General features: G+C 42.9%; 2 protein-coding genes across 2 annotated transcripts; one reads left to right on the forward strand and one right to left on the reverse strand.

Annotated features, from left to right (window-relative positions):
- Positions 1-183: 183 nt before the first annotated feature.
- eaf1 (ELL associated factor 1) lies at positions 184-8,620 on the reverse strand. Its single transcript, XM_049026164.1, has 6 exons — positions 8,207-8,620; positions 7,601-7,695; positions 7,367-7,503; positions 7,000-7,166; positions 3,301-3,516; positions 184-1,452 (listed from the first exon to the last, which is right to left on the reverse strand). The coding sequence occupies exons 1-6, from the start codon at positions 8,307-8,309 to the stop codon at positions 1,403-1,405; spliced, it is 768 nt and encodes a 255-aa protein (XP_048882121.1). The 5' UTR covers positions 8,310-8,620; the 3' UTR covers positions 184-1,402.
- A 201-nt stretch (positions 8,621-8,821) lies between these two features.
- Positions 8,822-12,376, forward strand: mettl6 (methyltransferase 6, methylcytidine). Its single transcript, XM_049026163.1, has 5 exons — positions 8,822-9,424; positions 9,508-9,642; positions 10,672-10,842; positions 11,171-11,312; positions 11,964-12,376. The coding sequence occupies exons 1-5, from the start codon at positions 9,131-9,133 to the stop codon at positions 12,104-12,106; spliced, it is 885 nt and encodes a 294-aa protein (XP_048882120.1). The 5' UTR covers positions 8,822-9,130; the 3' UTR covers positions 12,107-12,376.
- Positions 12,377-15,290: the final 2,914 nt, after the last annotated feature.

The following is a 15,290-nucleotide window of genomic DNA, read 5'->3' on the forward strand; positions in this document are numbered from 1 at the left end:
TGCTGTCCCTATGCCCCCGTCCTGTTAGGTTAACAAGGGTGCCTGACTTGCTTAGAGCGTATGGCTGCGTCAGTGGGATGCTGTCCAGGTGTCCCCCACCTTGCACCCTCAGCGTCCTGCCTGCAGCTCACCAGGGACTGATGCCCTGGGTCTATTTTGCGATGGTGGAATGAACAAGCAGTCTCACGGACTTATCGTAGCTTTAATACATTTCAAACGCGGGAAACACAAAAACATCCAAAATAAACCTTTGAGGAAGCGACAGACTCTAGTACATATGGTGATGCGGGTTTTGCGGTATAGGAGTTATAGGCTTCAGATATGCTACACTGTAAATTATGGGGGAAGAAAGTAAATTAGCCCAAAACGACAGCTGTAACACTTAAAATGCCCTGTACTGCAATAGCATATTTAGATCATTTTTTGTAGATATGTACATTGGGAGGACAGGACTGTGGTATTAATCACACACTAAAACACCATATAACTTGTCAGTCTGATGACTCCAATACCTCGTCAAATAAATATACCGCTTCTGTTATACAGAGCAAATATAGTGGTAACAGTGTTATGCTGATACACAAATGACAGAATAGATACACGCTTCGGGGAAGTCACAGTGGCAGTTCATCTTGATTATATTCAAGTTACTTGAAATGTAATTTAAATGTTACTTAAAACAGTTCAACTGAAGCATTTGACTTTACTAACTTGGTCGTATAGCTTGATGCTAGTGTTTGACCGGCAAAATGGATACGGTAGGTTATTTGGGAGTGGGGAGTGTGTGCATGTGTGTGTGTGTGTGTGCGCAAGAGTTTCCGTGGCAACAGAGGATGGGCCGGTACAGCGGACCAGTGACAGAGCCCAAATGAAGTTCTAGAACTTTTATGTCCTAAACACTTTCTAGGTACGGTAGCACTTACGGAAAAAAGCAATGAAAAAATGTCGATGTGACTTTTAAAATACATATGATATCACCAGGCTGAGTAAATCAAACATCTGTGAAAAGAATAATGAGATTGAAAATAAGGGAAAGGGGAAAAGGACTAACTGGTTTCATTAGAACTGCACGATGATGGAGTCAGATTTTTTCTAATAAACAATGTTAATTAAAATATAATAATATTAGAAAGAGTAGCAATAATGGTAGCAAAAATAAGAGAAGCTGATACAATATGTCGTACTAAATTAAACAATTTTGATTTGATTTTCTAATATATGTCCCCCACATTCTCATATGTCGAAGGATTTAAACTCAGATATATAAAAGAAAATGACCAGCTAAGAAAATACACTCTAAAACACCTCAAAAGTAGCGTTTGGCATATTTAAAATCTGGGAAAGCAAGGCTGCCAGTCTGGGGGGGGCTATGGGCTTGCCATTCGGGCCGGCCGGGGGTCACTCAGTCATCATCGCTGTCGCTTCCTGATTCGCTCAGCTGGAGGTCATTTCCTGTGAAGAAGGAATCAAGATGTTACCGTGGACCAATCAAGCCTCTTTCTGGACAGCTTTCCATTGTCTGCCGGCATTAGCTCCACCCAGCATATCTGGAATCAATTTGATGTGATGCAATCAGCAATTAGCTCCTCCCACCTGTAGGTGGAATAAATTCAGTGTGATAAAATGAGAAATTAATTACCTCCCCGCACTGGCTGTGCAATAAATTGAGGGTGACATAATGGGCCAGTAGCCTCACCCACCCTCTGTGCGGTGAACCACACAACACTTACGGAAGCCATCTTTCCACAATCAAGGTAGACGGTGACAAACTAGGGCTGGCCGATATTATACTGATATTATATCGCACAAGCACAATAATCACCAGGGTTTCAGACGACAGGCGAAACATTTGGCCGGACGCCGGTATTTCGGCACTATTCGGACATTTATTTATACCTATAATTTTGTAAGCAGATGAGTAGTTTGGCTAAAATATTAATGAGATGTGTTTTGTGACACCTGAAAGTTAGTAATCAGTATAAACTTGGCTTATTTTTATGTTAATTAAATTCAGTTAGTGGAGTACACTGCGTAATACTGTTGTGGTATACTATGGTTTGGTATACTATGGTATGGTATACTTCAATGCGATATGTACTGAAGTGGCGGTGAAGAAAGGTACAATTCAGCAGCCATGACATCTTTTAAAAGTGGAGATCTTGTGGATAAACAAGGTAAAAAGATGGTGTGGTGGTACTTTTTGTAGCTAAATTGCCCGTAGGTGTGCATGCGTGAGTGAATGGTGTGTGAGTGTGCCCTGCGATGGGCTGGTCCCCCACCCTGGGTTGTTCCCTGCCTCGTGCCCATTGCTTCCGGGATGGGCTCCGGACCCCCCGCGACCCAGTAGGACAAGCGGTTTGGACAATGGATGGATAGATGATATCGCCCAGCCCTATCACAAACCAAACTTGCCACTGTCAACATGCCACATTCCTTACTGTTAACATTCCAAAGCCACCCTTAACAAATCCACGTGAAGTTCAGGAAGACTTCCAGCTCTGGATGTTGAAGTGATGCTGTCAAAATTGTTCTCACTGTCAAAAAGTTCCATTAATAAACTGCATTAATATAATCTGCGGAGTATGTGGCATATTCTAAGAATGAAAATGTGGTTAAAGTCGTTACCATGCATTAGCGTCTTTCACTCATTTGCATAATTCATTATCATTGGAGGGCACTGTCTCATAGGCCAATTTTCAAAGCTCTACTTAAATATGTTTTTTACGAAATCTAAATGAAACGATGGGCCAAGACTAGGGCAAAGAACAGACGCACAATTTTACAAAGCATTCTGTAGAGATATTGATAAATTTAGAACACTGGTTCTACCGCCTTGTTCTTTTGACAAAAATCAGTTTGACAGAAAAACTTCTCTCCTTGTTATAGTAAATAGCAATGTAGAAAACATCCTGCTTCCGTAAGAGGTCACATTTGTCAACTTTGGTCGGCGGGCTGTAGTGAGATTTTCAATTTGAGACAAGTCTGCACACACATGCCCATGTATGAGACAGTTCTACTACCTTCTAAATAATCTTTTAAGATTTTTTATCTTTTAAAAGTTTACAAAACGACCCCAACGCTTTTGATGAAGCTAATTTTAGGTCTATAATGGAATCATATAAATTTGCTGTAAGATTCCTTAGGTGAGCATGAGAGTCTGGAAGTGTGAGCGTGGCGCCGGATGCGTGACAGTTGGCAAGCCTGCAGTTTACACAACCTGGCCGCTCGGCATTAGCTTAGACAGAGCCCCCTGGTGGCCTCAGATGCAGGACACCGCCTGCAGACCTGGAAGGTACTTACGGAGCGTGCTCATCAGCTGGTTGCTGCCTTGCGGCCTGGCGGTGCCGTTGGCGACGGCATTGCGGTTGGGAGACGGGTGCGTGTGTGGCGTCTCCTGCTCCTCCTCGCTGCTGGAGCTGTCATCGCCGCTCCCCGAGGAGCTGCTGGACTCAGAGGAGCCACTCCCGCTGCTGCTGCTGCTCATCTGCTCGATGATCTCCACCTCTGCTCTCAGCTCTGCACCCGGTAGCAGAAGACTTTGATATTGGGAAGGGGGGGTGGTGGCAGCTTAATAATTTAAATGCAAATATCTATTTATTCGGGGCATGAATGAAGCCAAATTTAAATTTGGGAGGTACACGTCCTCCCTACCCCCCGCCCACCCCCAGTTCCTATGCGCTTGCATGCATTATTTGAAAATAAATCTGAAAATTTACTGCCCTGCTAACGATACGTATTCCTTCCTGTCTGATTTAAAACTGTCAAACTGGCAGTTCCCTATTCAGTAAATTTAGCTTAAAAATATGTCACCGTATAACACAATCACCTTTTGGAGTATATTCTAGACAGCACAGATAGCGGCAGAAAATTCAGGAAATTTTGGCTGTGTTGGTCATCAGGGGGCAGTTATATTTATAGGGATGATTGTGCTGTGCCTTTTCTCTTCTACGGTTCCTCTTAGAAAATAAAATGAAGCATATTTAGGTTTTATTATTTTGATGTGGGGTGGCAACAGGGGAGGCTAAGCATGTAATAAAGGAGGCTTTGGCCACCCTAAGCTGCATGGCAGGGGAAGGGCTACAGTGCTCACTGGATGCCGTAGACTCTTACAGTAACAGCATGCTTGTGGACTGGGAAGGACATGCAAACTCCACACAAGCAACAGAAGGGGATCAAAGCCCAAACCCTACATCTGAGAGGCATCAGCGCTACCCACTAAGCTACTATACCACTCCCAAATGCCAGCTGTCAGGATCACATGACCCTTCTCCTTTTGTTAAGTGGGTTATATTCATTAAAGGAGTTTTTACCCATTTCTAGTAAGTCAAGTTAGGACAATATACAGGTGCAATACAGGCAATTTCTGGCTCATGTTAGCACTGGACTTTTCCTATGCAGTACACCCCTGGACTAACTGACTGAGTCAATCTATCAAATAAATCTAATTATCCGAGCTACATTCTGCACAACTGTCCATTTGTGTACCGGATTTGCAATTTGTTATGTTAAATTTTCTAAATTTTACATTGTGTTTATTTTACATGATGTCGTTTTGTACTATATGTTTACGTTCCTGTAGTTTATGTACCTCGCTGCTGTATGCAGAAGAACTTCCCCTTGGGATCAATGAGGTTAATAGACCTTAACTTACTTTAAAATACAGCCGCGAAGAGTTTGAGTCATAAAATTCAGCGCAGCAATGTAGTTCAATCTGGTTGCACTATTTAGAATCATAATGGTAGATAACTACATTAGGCTAATTATTAAATATATAGACATGGCTTTGTATTCGTTTATTGCAATATCAAAAAAAAAACGTTGCTGCGAGCTCTTCCGTGACCAGTGCTCCTTAGATTTCACATGAATTTACGGAGCAAGGAGGTGAAAAACTATCGTGGTAAAATATGTGCATACAACTGGGTACCATTATCTCTTCAGTTCCATGAAATCCACTGAATACCCCATGCAGTTCCAACACGTTAGTTCCAAAGCACAGTTACAGAGAGTTAACAAGAGCATCATAAACTGACTTGACAGTTAATGCCATCCAGGAATATTAAAATATTAAAACTAAATGAATGGACACTGAATATGCTGTTTCAGACCTTCAGCGTCAGGAGTAAACAGACTGTAATACTGATGAAGACCTGGAGGTCATCATGAATCATGAGGTACAGTTACATTCAGTTGTTAACGATATTATGGCTTGCTGAAGGAAAAATACTACTTTAAATGACTTTGGTCTATGTGTGAAGACCATGGATGAAGATGATGGACGGCTGATGAGCCGATTGTTCTATGGTCCAGTCACCGAAGTCAGAGTAAGAGCCGCCAGACATGTTTGGTTCAGGTTGCTCACATTTGTTATGTTCATGCCAGTTTTGGCAGCCCTCAGAATTTCATCATTTTTCCTTTATGTGCTTTGCTTAAACTTGTGAGATTAATTATAAATCTACAGACAACGAAGTGCACACATAAACATCCATCCATCCATCCATCCATCCATCCATCTATTTTCCAAACCAGTTATCCTACTGGGTCGCGGGGAGTCCGGAGCCTATCCCGGAAGCAATGGGCACGAGGCAGGGAACAACCCAGGATGGGGGGCCAGCCCATCGCAGGGCACACACACATACACACACCATTCACTCACACATGCACTCCTACGGGACATTTAGCAACTCCAATTAGCCTCAGCATGTTTTTGGGCTGTGGGGGGAAACCGGAGTACCCGGAGGAAACCCCACGACGACATGGGGAGAACATGCAAACTCCGCACACATGTGACCCAATCGGAGACTCGAACCCGGGTCCCAGAGGTGTGAGGCAACAGTGCTAACCACTGCACCACCATGCCACCCCTATTAATTAATATAATTATACATACATTGTAAAAAAAATATATTAAACTAGTGAACAGAAATGGAAAAAAAGTATAAGCCAAAACAGCATTTTTGCCTACTAGAAACACATAACGTACAGTATCCATCTCATTTCTGCATCCCTGCTTTAAGTATTTATAAGGCATTTGCAGTTCTATTTGAATGTCCTCCAAGTGAGGATACGCAAGTGACAAATACTTAAAATGCACCACAATTTTTCTCCCTTTGGCAGCAGCGTCACTCGCACTCCGTTGCGACAGCAGCCCCTCGTGTATCACAAGCGGCAGTAAGTGCGCAATACAGCCCAAGCCAGCGAGTCCCAAACCATCCATTCCTTCTTCCCTATTACACGCGTTGTCTATCGTGTACACTGTTTTAGTGGGATATTCCACTAAACTCTACATCCACCTCTCAAAACTTAGTTTTTTTACAAAGGTTATAAATCGTTGCGCTACTAGATGTGGTTAAAAGCGTAAAATACTTCCAGATCGTTACCCTCTTATCGGATGTTCTTACCCTCCTCCTGCTGCAAAGTGTATGTGTATGACATCACAGCAGGCGGAAGTTACTGAGATCACACCTACTGAGTGACAGCATTAGCGTTCAGGTTGAATGCAGCAGAAAGCACATCAAAATGGAAATGAGCTATCGTGCGACTGATTGTACAAATTCAATTAACAAGAAATAGGATATAACTTTTTACATATTACCGAAAACTAAATAAGTAAGTATCAGACATGGAATCGGTTACATGCCCCAATACCAGATCTGTCTAAAAGGTATGGATCAATGCCAATACCGATCCGAATAGCGGATTAGTGGATCTCTACCCCCTGATTCCTACATCACAATCTGCCCATTGCCACTTTGTTGGACACAGACTAAAATGTACAGTTTACTCACAAGTCCACCTGACTGGGTAATATATGGATGGATGGCAGAATTAGTGTCAAGAACCCTAATTAAACATCCTGCCAAAGTCATGGTCACTAATTACGCTTAAACGGGGGACAACACAACCCCTTCTGCACAGCAACATGACGATGATTACTTATACGAGTGAGATTTGTTTTAAAGTGCCCCACAGTGGCCAGTAGGTAGCAGAACAAGAGCTTACCTCTCTTTATATCATCCAGCTGGGGCTCCGGCGAGGGATTGTCCTTGGTGGGGGATGTCTTAGCACCAGCTCCTGGTTTGGTGGGGGCTCTGAACTGGGACGGGGGCTGAGGCACCCTGACTGACTGCTGTTCTATGCGAGCCTGGATTTTACTACTGCCTTCAGCTCTGTAAGACAGAGGCCATCGTGGGAAGGTAAATGAAATCATCACAAAACATGGTTTCAGAATGAATATCACCTCTATTTACAAACTTCCTGAAATACTGATTTCAGACACATTGTTCCCACTGACACACAATGAACGTACCTCATCTCAAACAGTAAAAATGTACTTTGAACTTCTTGGTGCTACTTAGTGATCTCTCACCTGGTTTTTTTCACTTGTATGCTGCTGCTAAGCTTCTCCAGCATAAACTCCCCGGTGTCGTGATTAATGATGAGGACACAGTCTTTCTGGTAAGGCCGCTTGTTCCCTTTGAAAACGGTCATTGGGGGTGTCGAGCCCTTCAAAAATAGCCGCAACAGCATGACACTCAACATAAGTATTTTAGTAACGACAATAGCTGTAGAAAGTAAACAGCTGAAGAAAGGCAAGACTTACAGGAATATGAGGCAAAGTGATGGTGACCTCATCTCCTTTCCCCACCTGCAGTTCACCCTCACATGTGGTGTCAATGGAAGCAGGTTTGAAGTCATCTGCAGGAAGGAGCGAACACGTGAAGGTGAAAGTAGGTAGGATGGTGTAAGAGGCAACTTGGGCAGAATGAAGTGAATGAATAAATGTGTAGAAAGGGGTGAATGTTACAGAGGACAGAATGAAGGGAGAGAGCGCGCGTGTGTGTGTGACAGCAGACAATAGAAACAGGGTGAAACTGAGAGTGACGAGGATGAGCTGATAGTGAAAATGACATAAAACGGCGGGCGGGGGTTGAAAACGTACAGGTACACCTGATAAAAGTGATAACTTTACAAGTTAGCGCCTTAGTAAACAGGAGCGATTGGTTTATAACACTCGATGTTCTTGTCTACGGCGCTGACAACCTCAATAACAAATAGGAGACGCATTTTAACATATTAAAGAAGCGCTTCATAACAACTAAGGTATCTAACAATGGGAGTGATGATTTTATAAACACAAAACCCGCTCGACCAATGCCAGTTTCGGCTTTTCGTGGACAGAGTGCTCGGTATTACATTGTGGTCTTACATCTGATGGTGTGAAAAGACGATTTCGGCCGCTTTTCAAAGCTCTCCCCAAGCTTCAAAACATGTTCCTCCTTATCCAGCAGAGGGTTTGAACTCCCGTTCATAGCTCCAAAATGCTGTATTCACATCAAAAACGTACGCGTGGACGTACAGGCGACACGAAAGGCAATGTTTACGGGTGAGTGGAGAAGGTGCTCAACAGAGACGCGCACAGACACCACGGCGTGTTTTTTTCAAAACAGCCCAGACGTCATGTTGACATCTCTCTTCCTGTCCGCCTCCATCAGCCAGACGGAGCCGACCATATCGGCGATGTGTCCCAAAGCAGTTCCCTGCTGGTCAGTCAGGCCCTTAGAATACCAGTTAACCCAGTTAAAACAAGACGATCCCGTAGAACTGCCGCCCCGAACAACGCGGAACGAATGTGTGCCTTTTTTCGCTATATACTTCATTTGATGTCTTTAAATACTTTAATTCACAATAAAGCGTTTATTGGTGGTGTATGTCACTATATGAAATTTAATACCATTATCAAATATATATCTTAAAATTTAAACCGTAAGTTTAAAACTATATTTGTTTACTTCCCAGAACAACACTGGCATTTTTGGTTCCGCAACGTTGTTTTATGACGGACGACATTAACTGACGGACGGGCTGTAATTTGCTTTTTTTCAGATGATGCTCAACTATTCTTGGTGTATAAATAAATAAGATCGTCTGGCTATAGACGGAGTAACTGGAAATCAATAGACACATGCTTTTTATACACCGCTTGATGTGACGCTAAAATTAATGTATGTATCACATGCAGGCCAATTACTTATACTTACAGGAGATTTCCGACTGTCACCAACAGTCTGTAAGACTTATTTTGTGCTGAAGAATTAACTAGATCGGTTATTGGCCAAACAAGACGTTTTCTATGGCACAGGTTAGTGAGACGATAGACGTGGTGGATGATGACGGCTTTTCAATGACTGTGTCTGGCTCGGAGGAGCTCGTCCAAACCGTGGAAACCACTCTGAGGAGCCTCACTGAGGAAGAGCTGGAGAAACTGAAGAATGATGGCAGCTTGGTGTCGGAATTTAAGCAACAAAAGCTGGAAAAAGAAGCTCAGAAAAACTGGGACCTGTTTTACAAAAGAAACACTATTAATTTTTTCAAAGACAGACACTGGACCACCAGAGAGTTTGAAGAACTAAGGGGATGCCGAGAGGTACTAATCGTTTACTTGATAACTCTTTGATGTTCAGTCTTGCGAATAAATCAAACTTAAAACCAGACCATTTCTCTTGGTAGTCTCAGAACCAGAAGCTGGTTTTGCTGGAAGCTGGATGCGGGGTGGGGAACTGTATATTCCCACTTCTGGAGGAGGAAGGCAACATTTTTGTGTACGCCTGTGATTTTTCACCGCGAGCAGTCGACTTTGTGAAAGTAAGGAACACGAGTCTTGTAGAAATTCGTTGTACTTATTAGTCATGTCATGCTCTTTACACACTTTTGAAAAGGAAAGTTCAAATGTTTTAAGTGAGACTAGTGTTTGGTTGTCCTTTTAAGTATAACCTGAGTGAAAGCAGTTAATTTTTTTTTTTTCTGCCCACTTGTTTCCACTTAAAAAGGCTATTGTTAAAATTGTCCTGCAATCAGCTGTGTACAATTAATGATTGTCCTGGCTTGCCAAAAAAACCCGGAGCACAAAGACAATTGTGTTTATGTAGTCTTCAGTTGATGGGAAACATACAATTTTTCAGTTAATGGAAGAATAGTGGTGGTGTTAGTCGCGGACAGAATGAGGGATACGCAGGATCACACTGATTTACTAAGAGTGGGGAGCAAATCTGTTGCTGACAGAGGTAACCGAAAACCTGCAGACACTGTGCCACCTGACAATAGGGTTTACGCCTGTGTCATCTTTTGAATTGTAATTACGCTGGCCACCAGGGGGCACACTCCTTTATTATGGTAACCTACCACAGGCACTGCCTCATAACACCTGTATCATGGTCCTTCATTTAGGACTTACAGTAAGATGTTTTATTGGCCCTTTGTAAGAAATTACTTGGAACCCTTACTCATTTAGATCAAACTCCGCACTAAAGATAACTAACGATTTATAAAAAAAAAAATCAACAATAAATAAGCAATTGATCAGTGAATTTCTATAGATCAGCTAAAACCTAAAGAAACTGTTTTTAAGTCTAGTGGTCAGCATTATGCAGCAAAGCTCCTAACAAACATCAGGGAAGACGTGCCAGACCATCCGTGCCTTTGAAGTAGCCGGAAAACGGCATTTGGGATTTCAGTCTGAAGCTCTTAAAGAGAAATTAGCTTGACTTATTATACAGCATTTCAGTCGCTGTTGCTGAGCTCTTCCCAGCAGCATTAGCTTAAGAGTGCCGCGAAGGGAGGAAGGTCAAACTCCCTACTGCTTGCCCTTATCGCACATCAGCCATCTTTTCTCAGAAAAACCCTCTGTACCATGAGGAATGCTGCAAGGCCTTTCAGTGTGACCTCACCAAAGACGACCTGGCAGCCAGCATCCCTGAGGGAAGCGTGGATGTGGCGACTCTTATATTTGTACTGTCTGCCATCCACCCAGAGAAGATGCTTTTGGCCCTGGGGAACATCTTCAAGGTAAGACGGCCTCCCTTTAGAAGCATCCTTGGGAATATGTTCATGCATTTAACATTGCCCATTGGCTGTTAGACTGCCTCTGTCCTTTGTCTATTTTACAAAAAAAAAAAAACACAAGCAAACAGGAGATAGTAAAATAGACTTTCTTAATGTTGAAGTACTATGTAGAGTCTATCAGCATTTTCAGTTTTACTGTCAGTTTTGTCTGCGACTAAGGTAGTCAACTGAAGCTCTGGAGTTACTTCCACAAATGTGGGTGTGAGAATTGCTCTATATTTTATATTTCATTTTCGGGTTTGATCTTGTGACATATGGCCTTGTCTGGCAGGTGCTGAAACCAGGCGGCGTGGTCCTGTTCAGAGACTATGGCCTATATGACCACGCCATGCTCCGGTTCAAACCGGGGAACAAGCTGGGGGAGAATTTCTATGTGCGGCAAGATGGAACACGGTCCTTTTTTTTCTCCAAAGGTCTGTAACCTGAGGAAGTTGGGACATACATCCCCAGTACTGTGGGTTTGATTCCTGTCCCCAGTTCTGCATATGTGGAGTTTGCAAGTTCTATACCCCCCGTTCTTCCCACAGTCCAGAAACTCATAGTTAGGCAGACTGATGAATCTAAATTGCCCGTAGCATGTGACTGAGTGTGAGCCCTATGAAGCACTTGTTAGTGATGGCCAAATCAAGTTTCATGAACCACTTGCTGTATCTTCGGACTCCACTAGATGGTGCTGTCTGTTCAATAAAAAAAGGGCTCAACACATGCTCCAAAGTAAGCCAAGAGCACCATCTAGTGAGGTAAAAAAATACAGCAAATGGTCCATGAGGCTAAATTTGGCCATCGCTAGGGCTGGTATCTCCAGATTGTTCCTTGTCTTATGCAATGTGCTGTTTGGGATTGGCTCCAGGATTATTATGATCCTATGTGCAAGATGGATGGATCAGTGGATAACAAATGTTATGTATTTATATAACCTGATGCACAGGCTTTGCCAACTTTGTTATTAATTTGCTTGATTTGTTGAGGTTATAGGTATTTTTCAGGCTTACACCTGGCTGATGAGGCCCTAGAGCTCGGGCCCCATGTGTGTTTCACCGCATGCTCTTTTGCCCGATCCACAGAGCGGTTGGCCGAGCTGTTCGCTGGTGCTGGGTTCCTCACCTCTGCGAATGAGTATGTGCTGCGAGAGACTGTGAATAAGAAGGAGGGCCTGTGTGTGCCTCGAGTTTTCCTGCAGAGCAAGTTCTGGAAGCCAAACCGATGACCAATGAGCATCTGGAACTTGAGAGGGTCACAGAGACTCCGCCCTGTCGGCCTTCCCCATGTGGAATCATTTATTTGACTGTAACAGTGGAAATAAATGAGTTTACTCACCAGTTTTGCCCCAAACCATAAAGCAAATGAAAACTTCTTTCTTCTTTCATTTTACAAGTCAGAATATTTTAAGAATTAAAATGCTGCAAATTGTTCTATAAATGAAATGTTTTAAACTTTTTGTTTACTGTTTTTCAAATAAACAATTGAATTTTGAAAATGACCATCATTGCAGTTTAAGATTTGTCTGCAATGCAGCTAGTGTCTGGTAGCCATATCATTTAAAGGACGTTGAGGCGATATTCCCATGGTGCACGAGATTCCCTTTGGCTGAAACAAGCCAGTGATTGGCAGCTCACTTTAATCCCTCCCACTGTGAGCTCTGAAGTCACATCTGTTCCAGGGCTCGAGTTGCCATGGGGATGCATACTTAACTAATGGGCTTCACGTGTTCAACCTCCCACCCACTTGAAAAATATTCCCATTGCACCCCCCCTTCCCCCCCCCCCCCCCCCCCCCCATCAGCAAATTTTACCTTTTTGGTCCTGGGAGAGAAAATAAATTTACTGCCATAAGAGGGCAGCATACACGTTCAAATAATCTGTGAAAGCTGCCAGCTTCCCTTTACTGTCTGTTTTACAATAACTAGGACATGCTATCTATATGGATACATGTTAGTATGGTACAGAAATGTGCCTGTGGTCTAGTTATGTGGTATCAGCATTGTTCAGTATGTTCAGTTGTGGAGTGAGGACAGTCTGTTTTCCTGCACATGGGCTTCCAATACAAGCAGTTCTCAAGGTTGACACAACATTAACCAGATACCTTTTGTTGTTTCTGGAGTGAAGTGCAGTTTAAAAAGATCTAATCTCTTCTTGAGGAATGAGAGAGAATCTGTTAGTGGTTTTTGAGGGGCTGGTGTTGGGTCAGAAGGAGCATTTCTAATGTTCACTGTAATACCAAGTTGTTAATAATAAGCCGCAACATTTTAAATAGATAAATACAGAAAAATACCTTTACCTAGTCATTTCAAATCCAAACCCTTTTTTCCAAGGTTGTAGAATTCTGGGTTCTGCATGTCACAAACAAAATGTTTCCATGTGGTTCATATTTTTTTGAGGAGGTGAAAAGCCATTCTTCATTGTATGGCTACGTTATTTTCTTGTAAACATTAATTATGTTTTCCTGCAACCCTGACCAATATGTATCCCTGTGATCCAGGGTTTATACCTATGTCATCTTTATTTTTCTGTTGTCTGCGGTAAGTGCATTACCACAAGTCTCCCTTGAGTAAATTACACATACTGTATCTTAGTATTGTCTTTCATTAGGTGGGCCTGATGATGGATACCAGTCGTCATAGAAACAAACGGAATACACATCTTATGAAATTGCTATTCTGACACATTCCCCAGTATAGTAAAGTAATGTGCATTAATGGTGCTACTCTCTCCAAAGCCACTGTCATAAACAGTGACCCTCTGTCGCTTGTGGATGAGTTCACATATCCAGGGAGCTTTGAACTGAAAGGCAGAAAGACGTTTTTGTTTTATCTGGAGGTGCAAACACTCAGCTTCAAAAATAAATCCAGCTTCCCAAAAACAGTGTTGAACTAACGCATTAGCGTTGGAGGGTCATCACGCTAGACATACCATGTTAGCGGAGTAACAGAAGGCACGTCTCCCTGCTGTCCCCTGCAGCTGGCCCTAGGACCCTTCCTTTCTCCACACCTGGCCCTTCCTTCTTAGCCACAGCCAGAAGTTCCCCTGCTCTGCCTCCTCAGCCAAATCTTTCAGGGCCTTATTGAGCTTCGGACCGGTGTCTCTCATGGTCTTCAGGAAACGCTGGGTGGACATTCCCACGAATCCCCTGCAGCCAATTTCCAGAGGGACATTGAGCTCTGCCATGGTCTGGTCGCAAGTTGGTTGTAGCGATCTCCGTTGGAAACCTGAGCTTCTGGTCAAGGTCCACTCTCGTGTCCCACTGATCTCTCTGACTGAGTGATGTTCTGAGCTTCTCCTCCTCTAACAAAGTGGATTAACTGCTTTGGTGTGTGTATATGTCCGTGTGTATGCCTGTGTACATAAACATTATCTGGGTTTCTTGCGTTTCATTGTTCTCCTCATAATAGGAGCACCAATGTCTAGTAAGAATTCTACAATCTCTGTATTCCATTTGTCATCATCATTAATAAATCATGTTTGTATTATGTGCCAACCTGCAGGGAATATATTTGGGCATTTTAGAAATGCTGAAAACAGGACATGTGGTGACCTGTTTCCCAGAGGTTATTACCTGTGACTTGATTATCTTTTACAGACTAGATGTTCTCTTTGAGTTGCAGAAGACATAAAAAATACATGTCTTGTTTTTCAATAGAAGAGCATGACTTCAAACTTCGAAACCCCACAACAGAATTTTGGAAAGCAGATTAGAATGATTGTGTAGAGTCTTCACTTTTGTTTTTTTTTCTCAACCTGATGTTATCAATAAAGGATTTTAATCGCTGGTTTCCCTTTTAAAGTCAGTTACTAGCTGGGCCCCTGACTTGCCATCGATCACCTGATGCAGTTCTGATGGTGCCTCCTCAACCACGGCCGCCTGAGGGCTCGGGTTTAGCGAAAGCTGTGGTTGAACGGCCTTAGATAATACGCGTGTTGGAAGGATGGAGCAGAAGTTTTAGTAATAGAAGAGAAAAGCCTTTTGCTTAGCTGTAATCTATTAGTAATCATTAATTATAAAAAGCAGGCTTTTCTCTAGGTAGCAAGAGATCATAACAAAAGTAGAGAAAGTTCGAGAGAGTGGTTATGTTTGCTTCTTAAGGTGTGTTTACCACATTTTCCATGCCTTCCAAGTTCCCGTGTCCCAGAGAATTGTGTGCTATCCTGGAGGACTCCCCCAATTTTGCTGACATCAGTCTTCCAGATCAGTCAGCATCCCATGTTATTCAGTTCAATTTCAGTTCAGTTTTACTTATATAGCGCTTTTAACAACAGTCACAAAGCACTTTACACATAACCGGCCCGAACCCCCACCAAGCAAGCCTGAGGCGACAGTGGCAAGGAAAAACTCCCTCTAGCAGGAAGAAACCTTGAGAGGAACCTAGACTCGGAAGGGGACCCCATCCTCCTCTG

The sequence above is a fragment of the Brienomyrus brachyistius genome, chromosome 9 (genome assembly GCF_023856365.1).
Source record: "Brienomyrus brachyistius isolate T26 chromosome 9, BBRACH_0.4, whole genome shotgun sequence".
NCBI classification, from domain to species: Eukaryota; Metazoa; Chordata; class Actinopteri; order Osteoglossiformes; family Mormyridae; genus Brienomyrus; species Brienomyrus brachyistius.